Genomic DNA, 21,621 nt, shown 5'->3' on the forward strand with positions numbered 1-21,621 from the left:
CTTTATTTCTACCTACCTACCTACCTACTGACCTACCCACCTACCTCATTGTCTCTCTAATCTATTTTCTTGACCACCATCATATTGTGCCTGGATTGCTACAGAAACCTTGTAAACTGGTCTCCTTGTTTCTTACCCAGCTGAGTTATTTTTGACCTTTCAATGAACAGAATCAAATTATATGTATACTTTAGTGACCTTTTGCTCAACATTGTTTTTGAGATTCATCTGTATAGGTGTATGTAGCCATCACTTATTATCATGGCTGCATAGTATTCTATTAAAATACACCACAATTTATTCATTCAACTATCTATGGACATTTAGATTGTTTTCAGTTTTTTACTATTATAAACAAGATAACTATGAACATTCTTTCTTGAACATGTTACCTGGTGTACATATTCAAGTTTCTGTAGGTCAGTGATATTCAGAAAGTATGGTTCTCAAACCAGTATTGGCATCACCTGGGAATTTGTTAATCCAAGGAAATTATTCGGCCCCAGTCCAGATTTATTGAATTAGAAACTTTGGAGTTGGGTTTAACTAATCTGTGTTTTAACAAATTCTCCAGGTGGTCCTCATGCACTCTTGAGTTTGAGAATCACTGGCATAAAGGTTTCCTTTGTGAGATTAATTTGCATCTCCTGAATTCAATTTTTGGTTTTCCTATTACTCTTGAAATATTCTTAAAACTGTATGAACAAGACTTACTCTTTCTAAACTGTCTGCAGTTTGTTCCCTCCCTTTTCTCACTTTCAGATTTTTTAGTTTTTAAAAATATTATTTATTTTTGAGAGCGGGGGGAGGGAGGGAAGAAAGAACATGTCTTTTTGAGTGACAATCTGCAAGACGCTAGCAAACATAGACATTAACAAAAATAGTACTGGGAAGCACAGAAGGATATTTGAGGAGGCACTGATTTAGGTTCTGTAAGAGTATTTTATGCTCTATTATAACAATGAATATACTTGAATTATGAGGACACTGCTATATAAGAATTCAGTTTATCATAAAGGTGGCTTTAAAAATTAGCGGGAAAAGTATAAATCACTCAAAAAAAGTTAAAGATAATGTAACTAGTGTCAGGGACTATGACTCCTACAGCTGTGTCTCCTTAGAGGCATGGACCCTGTGGCTTATAATAAGAGGATTTTAATGACTAAATAGTTCCACACTGTGGGAGTCACTCAATTTCTTCATACTTGATTCTGAGAGGATATCTTCCACAAAGATTTCATATGTCCCAATAATATAACAAATAGTTGTCTTTTTAAAGTTCAGTCTCCTTACCATGACAAGCTCCAGGACAAAAGGGGCAGAAGAGGTTTCCTGACGCTTATTTTGTTCAGGGCTCTCTTTTTATTTGATAATTACAGTTGAGTTTCTCTTTCACTATCAGCATCTAAATTATAGAGTCCTAGTAACATCAGGAGAGAAGAGATTCTATCAGAAGAACCTAAGTAGCAGAGCTATTCTGGAACAGAACTTCCCAACTGACTTGTCACAAATGGGTTACAGCTGTACCAAGATATTAGCCTTTAGAGAGGCAGCAGGACTCGGAGTTAGTTCTGGCAGGCTCTTAAGTAGCTTCTTCCATTTAACCAATGCACTGTGCAATAATTATCCTTTTCTTTCAGTGCTATGAAGTAAAAAAATCGGTTGGGGAGCACTGTTCTAAGCAATTAGTTAGAAACAATGACAACATGAATTATGTGAATTTAGAGTCATTTGGATTAGGAATGAGAATAGCAGATTGTAGCAGAAAACGGGTGGGGCGCCGCTTAGACTTTTTTTCCTGGCTGAAATCACTCCAATTCTATTTTCACATTAGACTTTATATCATCAGTATGATATCTACATTAGTATCAGCCTCTGAAATGTTTACTTGTTAACAGTTCTCTACTCATACCTAGACAAATTCCAGGAGGAATAAAGAGTTGAGAAGTAAAATAACCAAAATAAAAATCAGAGGAAAACATTTGCTGTAGTGTTAAGCACAGAAACAAAGAAATCATAAAGAAAAAGGGAACATGTTTGGCCCTGGCTGGTGTGGCTCAGGGGACTGAGTGCCAGCTTGCAGACCAAAGGGTCTCTGATTTGATTCCCAGCTGGGGCACATGTCTGGGTCACAGGCCAGGGCCCCAGTTGGGGGCATGTGAGAGGCAACCACACATTGATGTTTCTCTCCCTCTCTTTCTCCCTTCCTTTCTCTCTAAACATAAAATCTTTTTTTTTTCAGATTTAATGTGTTTTATTGATTAAAATATTACATTTGTGCCAATTTCCCTTCCCTCTGCTCCCCTCCACCCAGTGGCCCCCCTCCCTCCAGTTGTCCCCCCCTTTTAGATTATGTCCATTAGTTGTGCATACAGTTCCTCCCAACCTCTCTCCGTCTATTCCATTCCCTCCTACCTTGATCCCCAATTCCTATATCATCTCCCTCCCTCTCCCCACTCCCCCTCCCTGTTGACCTCCCCCCAATATGCTTCCCGTACCCACAGTTCCTTTTCCACTCTCGTTGCCTATTTAGTTTGCCTTTGTTTCATCTCCCTAGCTTCTGTTTTTTTAAAACCAGTCCCTTTAACATCTCATATAACAGTGGTTTGGATCTAATGAACTCTTTCAGTTTTATTTTGTCCTGGAAACACTTTCTCTGTCCTTCTATTCTGAATGACAATTTCGCTGGGTAGAGTATTCGTGGTTGTAGGTTTTGGATTTTCATTACTTTGAATATTTCTTGCCAGTCTCTTCTTGCCTGTAGGGTCTCCCTTGAGAAATCAGCTGATAGTCTAATTGGGACCCCTTTGTACATAATTCTTTTCTTCTCTCTTGCTGCTTTTAAGATTCTCTCTTTATCTTTAATTTTTGACATTTTGATTATAATGTGTCTTGGAGTGGTTCTCCCTGGGTCCAGTCTCTTGGGAACTCTCCTTGCTTCCTGGACCTGCAAGTCTATTCCCTTCCCCAAGTCTGGGAAGTTCTCCTTTATTATATTTTCACTCAATTTTTCAAGTTCTAGTTCATCTTCCTCATTCTCTGGCAAACCAATGATTCTTATGTTGGGCCTTTTATAGCTGTCCCAGAGGTTTCTGATCCTCTCATTGTTGCTTCCCATTTCCTCTCGCTGCATTGGTTGACTGCTTGTTCCTTCTCCATATTCCAGTTTGTTGAAATGAACTCTGGATTTTATTTCCTTTCCTTCTGTCTCGTATGCGGTTTTGTTCCTTTCGAGATGGAACATGTTTGGTTTACTAAGATAAAAACCATCAGTACATCCAAAATTCTAAGAACAAATTAAAAGACAAGTGAATGGAAAGATGTTAGCATATATGATTTGCAATAATCTACAAATGAAAATTATTTTAATAAAAAGACTAACATTCTAATAGAAAAAGTCAAATGATACCAGAAGGTGATCCATAAAGTGCTACAAATGCCTAACAAATATATGAAACATTGTGCAACAAATGCGAATTAATCAACAATTGAGAAAGTGTTTTTCACGTGAAATTTGATACATTTTACTTAAGTTTAGGGACAAAAGGCCTCTTACATAAATGTTTTGTAGTCATGTAAAGAGATGAGCATTTCTAATGTCAATTTGGCAATATATAAAAAATGTTTTAATCTTCATATTCTGTCCTTATGTTTTAATTTTTAGGAGTTTATTCTGAAGAAATTATCAGATGACATGAAGATATTTGAAAATGATATTCATTATAGCTTTATACTATGATAAAAATTAGAATTGAAATTACAAATGAGAAAAAATGCATGATGGATTATGGTGAAATGGGAAATTGTTAAAATAATGGCTTTGAAGAATATTTAAGGTGTAGAAAATATTGTTTATGTGTTGCTTAAATTGAATGTACATTATTTAAGATAAACTACATTTCATCTAAGATACTACTGGTTGGAAGAGGTACCATTTTCTCTGGCACTAAGAAAGGAAACAACAAAAATAATACCCAATGATCGAAACAGTCTGGTACTGGCATAAGAACATATAGATAAGTGGAACAGAATAGAGAGCCCAGAAATAAATCCAGGAATCTACAGTCAACTAATATTTGATAAAGGAGGAAGAAACATAAAATGGAGTGAGAAGAGCCTCTTTAACAAATGGTGCTGGGAGAACTGGACAGGGATGTGCAAAAAAATGAAACTAGACCACCAACTTACACCACACACGAGAATAAACTCAAGGTGGATCAAAGACTTAAATGTAAGCCGTGACACCATAAAAGTCCTAGAGGAAAACATAGGCAGGAAAGTTTCAGATATCTCACGTAACAATATTTTCACGGATACATCTCCTAAAGCAAGAGAAATAAAGGAAAAAATAAACAATTGGGACTAAATTAAACTAAAGAGTTTCTGCTCAGCAAAAGAAAACATCAACAAGATGAAAAGGAAACCAACCATATGGGAAAACATATTTGCCAATGATATCTTAGGGAACTGATCTCCAAAATATATAAAGAGCTTATATGACTCAACATCAAGAAAACAGACAACCCAATTAAAAAATGGGCAAAGGAACTGAACAAACACTTCTCTGAAGAAGACATACAGAAGGTCCATAGACACATGAAAAAATGCTCAACATCACAAGCCATCAGAGAGATGCAAATAAAAACCACAATGAGATACCACCTCACACCAGTCAGAATGGCCATCATCAACAAATCAACAAACAACAAGTGCTGGCGAGGATGTGGAGAAACGGGAACCCTACTGCACTGTTGGTGGGAATGCAGACTGGTGCAGCCACTGTGGAAAACAGTATGGAATTACCTCAAAAAACTAAAAATGGAACTGCCTTTTGAATTAGCGATTCCACTGCTAGGATTATACCCGAAAAATTCTAAAACCCTAATTCAAAAGAACTTATGCACCCCCATGTTCCATAGCAGCACAATTCACAATAGCCAAGTGCTGGAAACAACCTAAGTGCCCATCTGTAGATGAGTGGATCAAAAAACTGTGGTACATTTACACAATGGAGTACTACGTAGCAGAAAGAAAGAAGGAACTCGTACCATTTGTAACAACATGGATGGAACTGGAGAGAATTATGCTTAGTGAAATAAGCCAGGCAATGAAAGAAAAATACCTTATGCTGTCACCTATTACAGGACACTAATGAACAACACGAACAAATGAGCAAAATTGAAACAGAGGTATGTGAACAAGGTGTAGACTAACAATGACAAGGGGGAAGGGGGAGGGAGACAAGGGGAAAAGAAGGGGAAGGGTCTAATCAAAGAACATGTATAAATGACCCATGGACATGGACAACTGGGTAGGGACTGACTGGGAGAAAGGGTGGCCAGGGAGTGGGGAAGCAATAGGAAAAAATAATGTGGGACAAATTTAATAGATAAACAATTTTTTCTTTTTTCTCTTTCCCTCTCTAGTGGGGGAAAGAGAGAAAAAGAAAAGAAAATAAAAAGAATGGAAACGCAATTCCAGTGAATATTAGGAGGACAAAGATTTTCCTTCACGCTGTATATTTTTCTCCCTACCTGATTTCTCCAGAAATTGGCATCCCGAAGAAGTAAGTAATGACATAAGGTTCTTTGCATGAAAATAATAAGACCAGTTAATAGAGATCTTGTTGACCAAGACTTTGACTGGAATGTCATGCCTAAAAAAGACATGCTTGGGCTCTGGTTGCTACCAAAAGCCCTAAGGAACCAAGGGTGAGCTTAGAAGGTAATAAAAGCCCACAAGGAAAAAGGCCTGGTACCTAGGTTGGATGTGCGGTCCATGGCAATCTTTCCAGAGAAGGAATGAAGGTTGCTTTCCTGAGAGATGGCTAAAAGGGACCTTAAATCACAGCGGAAAACCTGGAGGACTTGGAAAAGACAGGTGTCTACAGACAAGGCTGAATGGCAGGTACGTGGCTCAACTTCGGCGCCCTGAAGGGAAGACTGAAGGTCACCCTAAATATTCTGTGTTTAAGTTCCAGCAAAGCAGACTTAAAGATCAGAAGTGATCCTTTGCTGCTCTTGTTGAGTTCATGCAAAGAAACAGGATACGTTAAAAATGGACCTAATACAGTCCCTTCAATGACAGAGGGGGTAAGCTTAGGGAGAAAAGCTGTGACCCAAGGAAAATCACAATGCCCATTGGTAGACTATAAAGTAATACAGCTAACTGTTGTTAAAGTCTGTTCATTTAAAGTTACCTTGCATTTGTAAATTAAACTAGATCTGTGACATCATCAAAGATGCTTAATTTACAGGTAAGAAGAATGTCAAATGCCTTGCAACTGGATGTCTTCTCATTAAGACAGGCTTACAGAACTAGAGAATGGTTTGTGGGTTATACTACATAAATTAACATGTGTTTTCTATTTTCAAAGGGTATAAGCCTAGGATCTCACTACCTGAGTGATTGTCTGTACGTATAGGCCTCACTTAATCCTGTCTGCATCGCTGCCTCCTGAGACTGAACGGTTTGACTGTACCAAGTGGCTGGGTTTGTGAAGAATGGGATGGTCTGTGGGCTTCACCTTAAAACAGTTTCCTCTTTTCTATTCCAATGGCTTGGACAGAAAAGACCCAGAGGTCTAAGAGGGGGGAAACCTAAAATATTTCCCTCAGCCCAAGCTAAATATAGTGGACAAAAGGGTTCTGGACGGATATAATGTGCCTGGCACACCTTCCTCCAAAGAAGCCCCTCTTTTTTTCCCTAATTGGAGACATTGAAAATTTAATACCTGCCTTTTGTCATCTAGTGGTTATGGATTGAATGATGCCTTCTAACCCTGTTGCCAAATCTGTTGCCCCCAGGATACAACAAGGATGCCAGCCTGTTAAATCAAGCATGCCGTTGTCTGGGGACAGCCAACTGACCTGGAGTCTGCAAGATCCTTCCCCGTGTGGGAAGACCACCCTCCCCTCCACACCCCCACTCTTATCAAGGATTTCTGGACCCAAGGATAGCTTGAAGCAGCTAGAAGAGCAGGAGACCGTTGTCCACTGTTCTCTATAAGATTACAAAGGGTCTAATGTCTGAGGGGGTGGGGAATGTTACTCTTTTTATTGTTATAAAAATAAACCAATTAAGTAATCCTAAAATAATGGTAACATAGGAAAGGGGGAAACTGGAGAGATTGCATGCAGGAACCATGGACATGGACTGGGGAAGGGAGCGATTGCTGGGGGAGGGGGGTGCTGGGTGGGGGCGGAGCAAAGGGGAGAAATGGAACTATTGTGACAATATAATCTATAAAATGTAATAAAAATAAAAAAATTTAAAAAAAATACCCAAGATGTGGATTCTGATGAAAAACCCTGGTATAAAGCAAGAACAACCCTGGAGTCAGGGTAAATGAGACTGTCTCTGGAAGGGGACAACAACAAAATCAGCTGGTCCTCATTCAGATCATTGTTTCAGTTTCTACCCCAGCGTGGTCCGAAGAGCTTCAAGCAAAGAGAATTTCAAGTGCTCACAGTTGATAGTTACCCCAGCTAGAAGCAAACAGCAGTTCCCTGGCAGAAATGGATTTAATGCAGATAGACAGCAATTATTTCCTTTTGTAAACAATTTTTTTAAGACACCATTGATTCTAAAATTAATAATTTTCATATCAGTTGTTAAAAATGACAAAATGTGTGCTTAGTGAAACAGGCATATTATATATATATATATATATATATATATATATATATATATACACACACACACACATACAGTATTGGAGGGAATACATCAAAATTTAGCAGTGTAGCCCTATCTGTTGGATTACATATGTATTTTACAAAATTTCTCCATGAACATTTATTACATATATTTAAATGTCGAACTTAATTAGGGTTTCTCATAATTGTCTTGATTCCATTTTCTTAATTTGACTATTGTGCTCTGCTAGTTTATTTTGAATCACTCCAATCCTTGGTAATGAAGCTCAGACATTTTGGATTTTTTATAATTTCAGCACTTTGGGAAAGAGCTGTGATTGTTCTGGTTGCAGACCTGTGGCTTACTGTTAGTAGGTGTATGAAAGGTCTTCTAAAACAGTGAGTGCCTGCATGAGGGAGGAGGGGAAGAAGGAAGTGGTTAAGATCACAGTCTCTGACACATACTGGTGTGACCTTAGTCCAGTTGGTTTAAGTAGTCTAAGACTCAGTTTCCTCATTTTTAAAACAGTGATAATTGTACAGTTTACAGAACTAAATAATGTGAAATATGTGCCACATAATATTTCTGTTATCATTTCTAAATCAGGGTCTGAGACCAAACTACTTGATAATGTGATTTGTTTACACCTCTTTGTTGTTCATCATTGTAGTCACCCTTAGCAATGCTCACACATTAGTGAGACCTTCGAGAAGCTATCATCTCTTCAATGCATCCTTTTTTATGACAAATTTCCTATTCCACCAAATAGAAAAAGGGGTGCACTCTTGTTTAGTAAAACCTTGACGCAGAAAGCAAACAGAAAGGGAACTTACGTAGGCCAATCTCACTGAACAAAGATGCAAAAATCTCAAACCAAAATCGTCAGCAAACCAAATCTTGTACCATAAAAGTAGGAATTATACACCATGAACAAGTTGGATTTATGCCAGGAATTCAGGATTGGTTTGACATAGAAAATCAATATAATTTGTCACATTAACAAATAAATAGATCATCTCAAATAGATGCAGTAAAACCATCTGATAATAGTCAACATCTATAAATCCTTTTTATAAAAAAAGTGATTCTTAGTATATTAAGAATAGAAGGGAACTTTCTTAATTTGATAAGAGATATTTACCAAAGATATAAAGTAAACATCATATTAATGGTGAATTCTCTGGCGTATCCCTATTGGGTACAGTTCTGAATGCCCAGAAATTTTGACATCTTCCTTTGTTTCTAAAACTGGTTTTGTTCTTCACTATTAATTCTTTGTTCTTTCGAAATTAATGTATTCTTCCTTTTTATTTCACTTTGAAACACTGTACCTTATTAGTTTTTCATCTCTCTTAAAGTATTTTATTGTTTGTTTTCTTAACAATGTGTCCAAAAATTCTTCCTTTTTCTTCTCAGTGCTTCCACTTAAAAAGGTGGAAATTTCTGCTTCTCAGTGTGAATGACTGAGAGTCCGATCCCAGCGGTGACTGTCCGTGAGAGTGGGGTCAGTCTGGTTGGAATGAACCAGTGATGCTTCACCAGTGGAAGACAATGAATCTTGAAAATGATAGTCTGTGGTCAGTCCTGTGTGATTAAAATGTCCCTTAATATTTCCCTAAACATATAAGCTGGTTTAATCGTTTAACTGTAGGAGACTTAGAAATTAATTTTATGTGATACATTCCAGGCAACAATGAAGCTCTGTTATGTGGTGTACATCCCTGGAAGATAGCAGGCGCGATAGAGTTGAGTTGAGAAGCAGACAGTGAGCAAGAGACCTTTTATGAAGAGTCGTGAGTTGTCGAATACTGTTCTCACATTCAAAGAGCTAGCCAATGAGCCCACTGATTGGCCCCTCATTCTGTTATTGACCATTATGAATTATACATTGTTTCACATTTCAGTCAATCACATTTCAATGTATCACATTTAAATAAAACCACATTAAAAATTACAATGTATCATTAAATAAAGCAGCTTAATTATATAAAGTTACCATTTTCATTTTCCACAATGCTTTAGTAATATGGAAAAACCAAAATTGCTTTTCTTGGTTTTCCCCCAAGGACAGCTGAATATATCAAAACACTGCCTCATTATAAAATAGAACCTTATCATATATGGAGATTATTGGAATAAATATTGCCCCATTTAACTGGAATGCTTAGAGAAGTATGCTATTTTCATTGTTTTCAGAAAAAATGTGTGTACTATCAAAGTGTATCATATTCTACTATTAGATCAGTATAGAAAATTTCTATTTAACTGGAGCAATTTTTAAAGATATGTCTTAATAAATTTAATATTCCAGTTACCTAGAAGTTGTAATCTGATTTAAAAATAACTAGTTCTCAAAGAATGTAATAAAATATTCACAGTGCTAAAACTGTGGAACTTAATTTAATCATTGATGACTCAGGAAGCAACTCTGAATCTTGGAGTGCTTCATTTTATAATGAACCTCACTTACTACATGGTAAAACTGAAAATTTTAGTTATTTGAGTTGACTGGCTATTTGGATTATGAGTAAGCTTTTTATTTTGTAAAGATCATGAAAACTTATATATACTCATATTTTTCCTATAATCCTTTTCACCTCTGTTATAGGCGTTATAGGAAAGAAAGGTCAAAATTTACCTTGCTCAACTGGAAAGTAGACATAAAAATTACTCGGAGAATGGTCTATGGACTTCCTGTCTTAGAGTTAATCATCTGAGGCACTTTTTAGAAATGCAGATTTCTGAATCCTTCACCAGACCTGCTGAATCACTGTAACAAGCTCTCCAGGTAGTTCTGACACTGAATTTTGGGACCCATTGCCAGATGGCTGCTGGAGCTGAGATATCGACTTAGGGAGAATTATCAGGGCAGCACCATAATAATTCTGCCCATGAATGTTGATAAAGAAAAAAAGTGACAAAGATTGAAATGGGTGTGCTACTTCCTACAAAGTACAAGAACAGGAAATAATATGTTCTGCTGTCAGACCAAAGGAATTTTAGAGGCAAAGTTGGAAATAGTACAAAGCTATTTCATTCATGTTTATCACATCCTTGCTTACTTAATGTACAGATTTTCCAGTGTATTTTCCCTTACTGATGTGAAGTAACATGGAGTTAGCTGAGCATCATTTGATTCATTTGGAAAATGTTTTATTGTTTTAATGCTTTGCTTTTACTTAAAACGCTATAGTAAATATCTCTTTAGGATTTCTTTCCACTAAATGTTTTTGAGTTTTCAGAGCTTTGGTTGTGATATAGTTGCATATTTTCATCAATACAAGCCATTTTTACTTATAGTTCTGGTTGTTACTGTCTCCATCACTGGGAGCAGAATATAATGGTTTTTAAAAGGAACTATTTGATTTTTATTTTATTTAATGCCACATAGCTTTGATTGATTTGCTTTTTCTATGGGAGCTGAAACATATAGTCTTTCTTAACTATCTCTCTTCTTCCCCTTCAGCCCCACCCTCTCAACCTCACCCCCTCCCCCACCCCAGTTTTAAATGTCAATCAACAGCATTTATTAAGCTTTGAGCACTCATTTCACTATGGGGAGTTACAAAAGGAGAACCTAGTTTTCTTTTTAAAGTTCTCTATTACTGTTAAGAATTCAGTCAGTAACCAAGTCCTGCCAAGTCTTGCTGCATATCTCTATTACTCAAAAGTCTGCAACACTGTACTCACTTTTGCCCAGGGGAAGCCATCACTAAGCCACAGGCCAGTGCTGAAGGTTGGCCTTACTTTTTCGTTCATTCGTCTTCTCCAAAATGCTCCCCAGCAGTGTGGGTGGGCTGGAGGGCCTTTTGTAGCACCTGCTTCATTGTGCTGTTCTTGGGTACTGTTGATCAATTGTGAATTCTGGTCTGCCCCTACATCTACAAGAGGAGTGGGTTGAAACCAGACCCCCTTTCTCCTTGCTATCTTGACCTTTCAGCCTCCACAAAATAAGACATCAGAGCCTGGTGAAAGCATTTGCAGAAGAGAATTAAAAAGTAGGAAAGAGAAGGATTCAAGTTTTGCAGCTCTTTTTTTGATTTTCACTTGTATCGTACAACAGGTGATAAGACCTTAAAGCAGTGGTTCTCAACCTTCCTAATGCCGTGACCCTTTAATACAGTTCCTCATGTTGTGGTAACCCCCCAACCATAAAATTATTTTCGTTGCTACTTCATAACTGTAATTTTGCTACTGTTATGATTCGTAATGTAAATATCTGATATGCAGGATGTATTTTCATTGTTACAAATTGAACATAATTAAAGCATAGCGATTAATCACAAAAACAATATGTAATTATATGTGTGTTTTCCAATGGTCTTAGGCGACCCCTGTGAAAGGGTCGTTCAACCCCAAAGGGGTCGCGACCCACAGGTTGAGAACCGCTACCTTAAAGGGTCTTAAGCTTTTAAATGGAGAAAGTCATCTTCTTGAAGCTCCTGCCTGCTCTGCCTTCGGGTTTATGTTACTACCTCAAATGAATTTTTTCCTTGAATCTTTCAACTGCCCCTACCCCTCCACTGAAAGGGATCTCATTGTCTGAGGCTTTCCTCCTTCACACTCATGCCATACACTGTCCAATCAAGTAAGGCCACAAGGCTCTGCTCTGTTTCACACATGCACATGTGTGTGTAGGTGGGGGGTGATGGATTAACTGACTGGGGTTCTCCAGTTTATGTTTTTTATTCTCTCCAGGGCAACTGTGAACCAGTGGTTCCTTTGCTGATTAACCCATACATTAAGCGCACACATGCATGCACACACATTCACATAGGTTGTACCTGATAATGGAGAACAGAATAGAGCCACAACATTAGTGAGGCTTGTTCCCTGGTTGGAAAATAAATAGGTCTGTGAAGAACTGTTGATCTTCTTGGAATCCACAGAAGAGCTGGACTGGCTCTTCCTGACCTCCTCACTGTTTCACTGTGGTTACACTGCACACATTTTTTATTGTTGTTTCAGAATCTGCCTCAGAGAAATATGGGAATGAGCACTGAATAAGTTCAACAGTTTCTCTAGCGCGCCAGATTTAGCAAATAAAAATACAGGATGCCCAGTTAAACTGGAGTTTTAGACAAACCATGAATAATGTTTTAGTGTAAGCATGCCCCTTACAATATTTAGGGTATACTAAAGAATTATTTGGTGTTTTTCTGGAATTCAAATCTATCTGGGAATCCTGAATTCTATCTCACCACTAAATTCCTACCATACATTCTTGTTTATCTCTAATCTCATGGCTATTATCTGAGGCTAGGAACCTCATTACCTCGAGCCTGGGTCACCTCCTCAGCATTAGTCTCCTTTTCTAATTTACCTCATAGCCTACTACACACTAAATACTTTCTAAAATGCTATTTTCATAAAGCTTTTCTTCCACACAAGAACTTATGGTGGATCCTATTGCTTTCCAAAGTGATTTTCAATCAGTGTGCAATTGTATATCAAATTTTTTTATGTATGTGTATATATGTATTTTCCTTGGAGGTTCTTTATCAGACTCTCAAGGAGGTGTTGTCAAGATATAGTAAAAACTATGGCTTATATAAAGAAACAGAAGTGGGTAAATTTAGAAAAATTCACCTCAGTCATGAGTTTTGCTTTAGACATCAGCAGCTCAAAAGTCCATTTATTTTATCATTCAGCTCCACCAATATTTTGCAGAATAGACAAGGCAAGTATTATTACTTTCATTTCAAAGATAAGGTAACTAAATCCCAGACATGTGAATTGTAAAGTCAAGATATGAATTGTAAAGTCATACACAACTGTCACATGGCATGGCTGGAGTTTGAATAGAAATCTGCCAGTTACAAATTTCTCTTTTCACTTTTATGATAGCCAGTTTTAAAAAATATAAAACCAGCATTTGTCCACTTTAAACAATAGTTTTTAAACCACTTTGTATCTATTTGAGCCTCACATAAGTTCCTCTCCATCTCTAAAAAGATGCCCTCATCCCATCTGTCTGGTGGACTTTGTCACTCAGTTACCCTTTACGTAACACCGATATTGGGTGTGTTTGGCCATTTGACCTATGGGGATGGCCTGTCAGAGTGGTCTCAGTGGTAGAATATACGTAACTGAATTCCAGCCCTGCTATTCCTTATATAGAGAGACTATCTTTTAAGGTAAATTTAAAGTCAATTTATAAGTCATAAAATAAACTCATTTTTTTTTATATAATTTTTATTGAATTTTTTTCCCCATTACCATTTAGTCCCCTTATGTCCCCCTCCCCCCAGCTATGGTTAGTGTTATATTCTTTGAAGAATGGTTCTGAAACATCACACAAAGGGTGAAAGGTAAAGTTTAAAATAGTTTTTATAAGGCTATGTTATAAATATGTAATGACTGTTCACTCTGCAAAATCTTGATTACAGAGCTTATCATACACCTAGTTGGCAATAGCGCCCAGGTTTTCCAAATTGTCAGCATCATTTTTCTCTTGTCTGCATTAACTTCTTCTCATTAGCTGCTTTCTGCTTTTGTTGCATGATCTCGGAGTCCCTTTGTTTTCTCTGAGAGGTAGTCAAGCAATCCTCTTTTCTTTTTCCCTTCCTAATTTCCTGGGATTTCTTCATGTTTTTCTGGTGGGCAAGTTCTCGCTGATTTCCACAGGCCATGAGGACCAGCAGAGTGAGCCTTGGAAGAGAGAGACTCAGAAAAACAACAGCTTCCTCACTCACTCGGCGGTCATCCTCACCAAAAATAAACTCATTTTTAATGTTTTGTTTACTTTGTTAAAAGCATAAAAAGGGTATAACTTAGTTTGGTTATTCAACTATTTCGTTTTGGTTCTAAATAACTGTCTTTTTCCATCAATCAAATGTATTCTCAAAGTAAAACAAAAAAGCTTTATTTGCTGCCAGGTTCCATATTTGCCTGATTTCCATTCTACCTCTTACCCTTGCCTCCTTAATGATCTTTGCTGGCTCTTTTTTTCTTAAGTCAATCCATGGACTTGTCATGATTTAAATCTTTCTCTGCTCTCTGCAGCCCAGGCATTCTTCTATATATGCAACTGTCATATTGTCCAGATGAACAATGTCTTGTGTCTAAAAGCCATTTCAAACTTAACATGTCCAAAACTGAGCTGCTACTGTTTCTACTGCACCACCTGCTGCTGTCATCCCTATCTCAGGAAATGGCAATTCTGTACTGTGCAGGCTAAAACAAACAAACAACAACAACAAAAAAAAAAAAAACAGAATAAAAAGCATATAGACTTTCTTAACTTTGCTTTCTTTCACACCCTACATTTGATCTGTCAACAAATATTGTGGGCCCCTCCTTCCAATTTGATCACTTTCACCACCTTCACTGCTTCCTTTCTACTCCAGATTGCCTGATTACTTCAAGAACCTCCTAAATGGTCTCCCCTTCTGTCTCTGCACTGCTTAACAACAGCCAAAGCTATTCCGTTAAAATTTAAATCAGATCATGTCACTCCTCTGCTTAAAACCCTGTTATCGTTTCCCATCTCACATAAAAGTCAAAGTCCTTATACTGGCCCATAAGACCCTATATGATTGTCTCTGGGCCACATCTGCTCCTCCCACCAACCCCTTTCACCCTTTTCTCCCATCTTGGCCTCCTGGATGGTCCTAATGCACTTGCTTGGGCCTGCTTCTGCTGTGGGTATGACCTTTTCTCTCGCTGCTCCTCCTCTCTGAGATATCAGCATGGCTTCCTTCTTTCTGTGTCTTATAATGTTACTTCCGCCATGCTTTTAGTGACCATATCTGCCTTATTTATTTTTTATTAGCAATTATTACTCTAACATACTAAATATTTTACTGGTTTATTATCTACCCAGCACATAGTAAGCATTCAGTAAATATTTGTTATATGAATGAATGTAAAGATGATTTTCCTGAGTTGAAGATATTTTTTAAATTGTATTATATATTTTGATAGCAATTTTAAAGTGATTTTCACAAATGGTTTGAATAATCATTCATGTATTGTATATCCTCCTAATATCACTACTTTGAGGAAGTTAAAACAGAAAAACATTTGAAAACATAGTTACTATTAGTATCTTGGTTATATGTATAAAAAGTAACTTGGAAGAAAATAGGTGTTGAAAGGATTACTAATTCTGAACAGACTTCTATAAGAGGTGATTATGAATACAGATGTAGGACACTGAGCCATAAAAAGAAACCATGAGTCATTTCAGACAAAGGAAATCATATTACATAAGGCTTAAAGGCAAAGAGTGACTTTGTGGGGATTGAAAATTAGTAAGCAATGATAAAAGTTAATATTAGTACTGTGTTGACCTTTATTAAGGACTTACCATTTGCTAGCATAGTACTAAGCCTCCTGAGTGGTAGGTGCCTTTTTCCATTTTACAGAGGAGAAAGAATAGCAAGACTTAGAATAGTTAAGTAACTTACCAATTGTCCCACAAGCTTTAATGGTTGAGGCTATGCTTGAACCTAGATCTGTCTGCCCCCAAATCCCATGTCACTGACCACTGAGTGGAGCTGTATTTTACTTTGAGATCTGGTTTTTAAGGTAGGTTGCAGAGTGAAAATTAGGCAGAGGTGAAAGTAGTGAGGCCCCATTTTGGAGAGCAACATACCATCTCCCAGCATGCCCAGCACAGCCAGGACTTCCTCTACTACCAGGTTATATTGTAATCACTTTGGATAAATAACACAGGAAGGAGCTGGTTTGCAGTTACAAACAAGTTGTGTGAAAAATACCCACCTTCAAACACTGGACACACACACATACACCATGGGGTGAAATAGTCTGTGTATGAAAGCACTGAGGAACAAACTGAGTGAAAGAGTGGAATCAAGTCTCCTGTCAGAATCTTCTGATATGACTTAAAAAGTTCATTCTTGCCCTCCTCTTCTTACTCTGTGTATGTAGTTGATTTTGTATATACCACTTTATGTGATGCAATCTTGCCAAAAGCCAAAAAGTTTTGCTAATCTGGAGGGGATTATTTCTATATAACATTAAAAAGCTTATTAAATATTTATTACTTGTAGCATATCCACAGCCAAAACTGGTAGAATCAGGCAGCACATCAGTCATGGGAATATATACTTCAAATCTCTCCATAATTAATTAATAAGAGGCATGGCTTCAACTGTGTAAAAAAAAAAAAAAAAAAAGGTAACTTGAGATTTAGGTAAACCATTTTACCACGAATAGAACAATAACTCTCACTTTAATCCAGTCTGTCTTTGTTTAGGTGTCCCACTTGATGTAATGATAGAGTCCTTGTCATCTGAGTGCACTTGGTAACTGGGACTTAAAGGGTGTCATGGATCAGAATCAGAGAGAAAATGTCAAGCGTCTCCCTTAGCCAATCAGCATTGACTTTGTGTCCCTCAAGATGATGAGAAAATAGCTCTCCTCAACTCTATTCCCATCCCAGCACATTGAGGCATGGGACGCACTTCCTTCCGTGTAAAGGTGTTTTAAGCCAGGGCAAGAGTGACAGCATTCTACCCCCCAGGATAGGGAAACAGAATTTTGGGAGTTTGGATTGAGTGCAGTTTGAAAAACTTTCTTCTGGAGAGCCTCTTACATCCTCCTAAGAGGTAATTCCCTTACTCTCCAATTGATCATCATTGATTTAGGAAATGGCACTTGATAAATATTCATTGATTTTAAGTACTAACTTGGGGGTATCTCACCATGATTGGGCTTTTGAATAGTATCTATTGTGTCCATGCTCCTGTTTGCAGATGTTGGCATCCAACCAAGATATAACTTGGGGGATGTGGAGTGGGGACCGTCTCCAAGCTTTGTGTAGCGGCTGAGGGGATGTTATTAATGAGATGAGAATAGTATGTCAGAGAGTTTTACAGCTTGCATGCCTATCATGCTTACAGATCCTATTTGAAAGAGGCTGCCCCTAAACAGGTAGAACCACAGCCTGTTATTATTTTTAGCATAGGTGACAACATTGTGTAGCATGTGAGTCTTTCATCCTTGCCATAGTTGACAATGTAGGAGGGGACACCTGGCTTGGAGGCAGCCAATCTATAGGCTCAGTGGCTTATGAGATAGTCTCATGCAAGAACTTTCCGAGGGACAATGGTGATAGAATCAAATATTCCCCCAGGGGCTACGGAGCGCAAAATATAGCAGCTGGTAGTGGGAACAGAAGTGGAAAAAGCTGTGGGTGTGCAACCTAAATTACTGCTGTGTTCTGAGACATTTCCTGAGGAGCTGCGGCAGCGACGTGCTGGGGCCGTGTCCTACCAGCCCGAGAGTTGATTGTATGCATCTCTTCAGAGACACACGTTGGTGGGACTATTGACACCGCATAGATCAGTTTTCGTTACAATTCAGGTCTCCCTCCTCCATATCTCGTTAACATTTACCGGAACAACACTAGATTGGAAGCAGGATGGTTTATAGAAAACAGGGAAAGAAGTTACCTTCTTTGTCTTAAAAGGTCCTTTGTCTTAAAAAACAATGTTTAAGGTAATATGCTTACATGATTGTTATTAAGATTATAATAAAAAAGACAACAGAGAAAATATTGTGAAATATATGATTTAAATATCAGTGGTTAAGTTACAAAACTCACAGGAATGTGGTCAGAGGGTAGAACCTTTCCTTTTCCTGGTACCTATCAAAGGCAAAGGTCCCAACATTCCAGGCCCACAAAAGATGACTTGACAAGCCGGTTAAGTCTCTGCTCTTATTTCCACATGTATTCTTTTCCCTATTGCTTGAGGTAACCTGAGTGCACACCAGTTACGTAAAACCACAAGAGCCCAATGAATACAGTTTTTGAATGCCACTCTTTTTTAATTGTAGAGAAAATGGACTGATTAGTATGGTAAAAGAATAAAAATTAGTATGGACTTTGGAATGAGGTCTGGATTCCAATACTATTTCACCCCTTCCTGGTAGTGTAATGTACTTATCTATGTCTTGGTCTCCTTACCTGTAAAACAGGGATAATAAAACAAGCTAAGAAGTAAAATATCATGTTCAAAAACATCTAGCACAGTACCTGGCACTTATTATGTATCCGGTAGTTTAAGGTTTTTTTCCTCCTTTCTTTAACATACTTATTCAAGCCTTTAGACCAGCTGCTGGTATTGCTGTCAAGTTAGCAAAATTGATCTAATGAATTAACTCTCCAATTGTATTAATATGAATTAGGTTATAATGATATTGCATTCTTTATCATATTACACTTTTGTACTTAAAGTCAACTAAAATATTTTAAATATAGCTATAATTATTACAGTCCTTTGAAACAAGCTTTTCTCTACAGTTAGGGAGTTCCTATATGTCAATCTACAAATGACCGTGCTCATTTTACTTTTGTTTTTAAATAAATATTTAGACTATGGGCAAAGAACTATGCTAGGTGTTGTGAGGAAAGTAAGTAAAAACAGGTGCTTATATAATAAATGGTTAAATATACAAAAAAGAGGAAAGAGGTAATACGCAAGGGTTTCCTGAGAATTCCCTTCCAACTACCCAGCTTCTAGGTACCTAAATTGAACAATAATGCTATATATCTTTTAAGTCCCTTATTTACTCTATTAGTTTATTTACTGTTTGTTTACTTGGGTCATCTGCCCTTAGTCCCATCATTATAGCTAGTACATTAAGTGTGAACTCTGTCCCCTTGTCAGGGATGTGGCGCTTTTCAGTACCAGATGATTTACAGGGAGCAACTTGCAAATGGACTGCTTTTTGGCATATGGGCCTTAATACTTTGCCAAAATTGAATTTGTTTTGAAATACAGTTTCTGATTTTCAAATATATATGGCATTTTCAAACAGTGTGATATACAAATTACTATACTTTACTTCATGTTAGAATAATCCACACTCTAAATATGTTTGACATTTACCCCTTTAAGTATTTTGCATCAATAAATCATTTCTGCAAGCATCTTAAAATGTTTATAAGTAATTACATAACATCCTATATCCCCAGGGCCTGTCCCATTAGTGTAAAAATAAATAAATTACGGTAATTAAGACATAATTATGTTGTCTTGAAAAGCTAAGGGTCATTTGGACTTGATTCCTGGAGAAGTTATCAGTGAGTGCCAAAGGCAAGTCAGGGTACTACTGACTTAGGCCTGTAATTACACATCTGGGACCGACATTTTGATCATCAGAAGTAGTACCTTTTGAATAAATTTCAGCATTGCCTTTAAGACAAGCTACAATAAATACAGAACGAGGTAGAAAGGGCGACAGGTCAAAACAGTGGGATTTAGGTAATGTGAAAAACTACTGTCACTCAGCCTACCTCGACTCCATATGTGGTGTTCAAATATGAGTTTGGGAAGAGCACCTTTGTAATCTTGGCTAAAAAATCACACACACGCACATACCTCACACCTGGGGTAAAGGGTGCCCTCACCTAGAAGGCAGGAGTGTGGTTTATGTATCATGTCTGCTTGTTGAGTACAGGGTGGTTCACCTGAGTGTGCGCATAAATGAAGTGTGACTCCAGTCTCACCCGCCCACACTTAGAAGTATAATGTTTGCTACATCTTTTTATCCCCTCACTGCCAAAGCTCACAAGTGATGAGGGGCAGCGGAAGGATCTCCTCAAACCCCTTAAACGTCTTCCCACGGGTCCCTGGCTCGCTGCCCGGCCTCCTGATGGTGGTGCCTCTCTTTCCTACCCCTTCAGGGGTCTCAGATGGGACCCGCGGGTGGGATGCTCGGCTCCGCTCCTGGGCCCCCACGTTGGAAAGGCAGGGCCCTGGCACAGGGCTTCCCTCTCCGGGTCGCGCCTGGAGGTCGGCGGCCTTGGGGCGGCTACCGAGGAGAAGGAGGAGGGAACTGGCGGCCGCCGAGGCCGGGCAGCGGGCCCCGACCGCGCCGGGCGCGCTCCGCGGTCCTCCCTCGCTCGTCTCCTATGCTCATATTTGGACTCGGCTGCCAGTGCCCAGGAATTTCCCGTCATGCCTCCCGCCGCCCCGTCCGTCGCCCGGAGCCGGGGCGGGAGGAAGGGAGGCTCGGACAGAGGCGGCGGCGGCTCCCTGGTCCTTCCATGAGCTCTCGGCGGACCCTCCCGCGCCCCCTCTCGCTCTGCCTCTGCATCTGCCTGGCCGCGGCCGCGGCGCGAGGAGCCGCGCAGTCGGGTAAGTTTGGGCTCCTTCTCTGGCACCCCTTACCCCTCGCACCCGGACCCCGCCAAGTGGAAGTGGGATCGCGACCCGGCTCCCCTGCGAGCGCCGGTGGCGCCCGCCTTCGCTTTCTGCGGGGACACCCCCTTTCCCGAGCCGAGCAGGGGCGAGGAAGGGGAGCGCCTCGCGCGGGCGGCGAGGGACGGCTGGAACGAGGTCAGGGCTGGCTTCGCCCCCGCCGACGGGAGGCGCCTGGCCGCCTGGCTGACACCTTATCCCGTCCCCGGAGCGAACCTGAGCCCGCAGACGCTCTTACCCGGCGCGGGCCCCCGAGAGAGGGGCCTGGCGGGGCAGCCCGCCGGAGGCAGGGGAGGGGACGCCTCCCGCGGCTTGGGAGGGCGCGGGGTTCGCGGCGGGGCCCCTGGACTCTCCTGCTCCGCGCAGGTCGGCTCCGCCGAGTGGCCGCTCAGATAACGGGCCCGGGCGCGTTGAAGGGTGCCAGCCAGGCCCTCCCCTCCCGCCGCGCGTCCGGGAGGGCCGTGGGGCGCCGGGCGGCGCGGGGGGCAGTGGTGGGACGGGAGCCGAGGAGGGGCGCACCCAGCGGCGCACCCACCGCCTGAGCGCCGCCGCTTCCGCGCCGCTGGCTCAGGGCCGGCTGCTATTTAATAGGCCAGAACCGAACAACCCCCCGAGTTTTCCAGGTACTAGTTTTGTTTTGTTTTGTTTTTAGCGGAAAGAAGCATACAATCTGTTTTTAAGTTTTACACTGCACTATTTCAAGCTAAACTATATGAACGAAAGGTGCCATTCCATTATTTGGTTTAGGACTAGAAGTTATCAAGTGGGGCAACTTTGAATTCTTAGAATGATTTTTAAGGATAGTTTT

General features: G+C 39.6%; 1 protein-coding gene and 1 pseudogene across 4 annotated transcripts in view; one reads left to right on the plus strand and one right to left on the minus strand.

Annotated features, from left to right (window-relative positions):
• Positions 1 to 14,061: 14,061 nt before the first annotated feature.
• Positions 14,062 to 14,270, minus strand: LOC150012092 (small EDRK-rich factor 1 pseudogene; annotated as a pseudogene).
• Positions 14,271 to 20,323: 6,053 nt separating this feature from the next.
• Positions 20,324 to 21,621, plus strand: part of MSRB3 (methionine sulfoxide reductase B3) — a 273,055-nt gene continuing 271,757 nt past the window's right edge. For 2 of the 4 annotated variants that reach the window (XR_016510495.1, XR_016510494.1), the window contains exon 1: positions 20,479 to 20,750. Coding sequence is in view for 1 of the 4 variants with exons in the window: in XM_090273565.1 (XP_090129691.1) it covers positions 20,324 to 20,750 (427 nt within the window). In the remaining 3 variants the exon portion in view is untranslated. Of the gene's footprint in view, positions 20,751 to 21,621 lie in introns of all 4 variants that reach the window. The other 2 variants (XM_090273565.1, XM_090273566.1) reach the window with 2 other exon arrangements.

The sequence above is a fragment of the Furipterus horrens genome, unplaced genomic scaffold, assembly GCF_987537825.1.
Source record: "Furipterus horrens unplaced genomic scaffold, mFurHor1.1.pri manual_scaffold_4, whole genome shotgun sequence".
Taxonomy (NCBI): Eukaryota; Metazoa; Chordata; class Mammalia; order Chiroptera; family Furipteridae; genus Furipterus; species Furipterus horrens.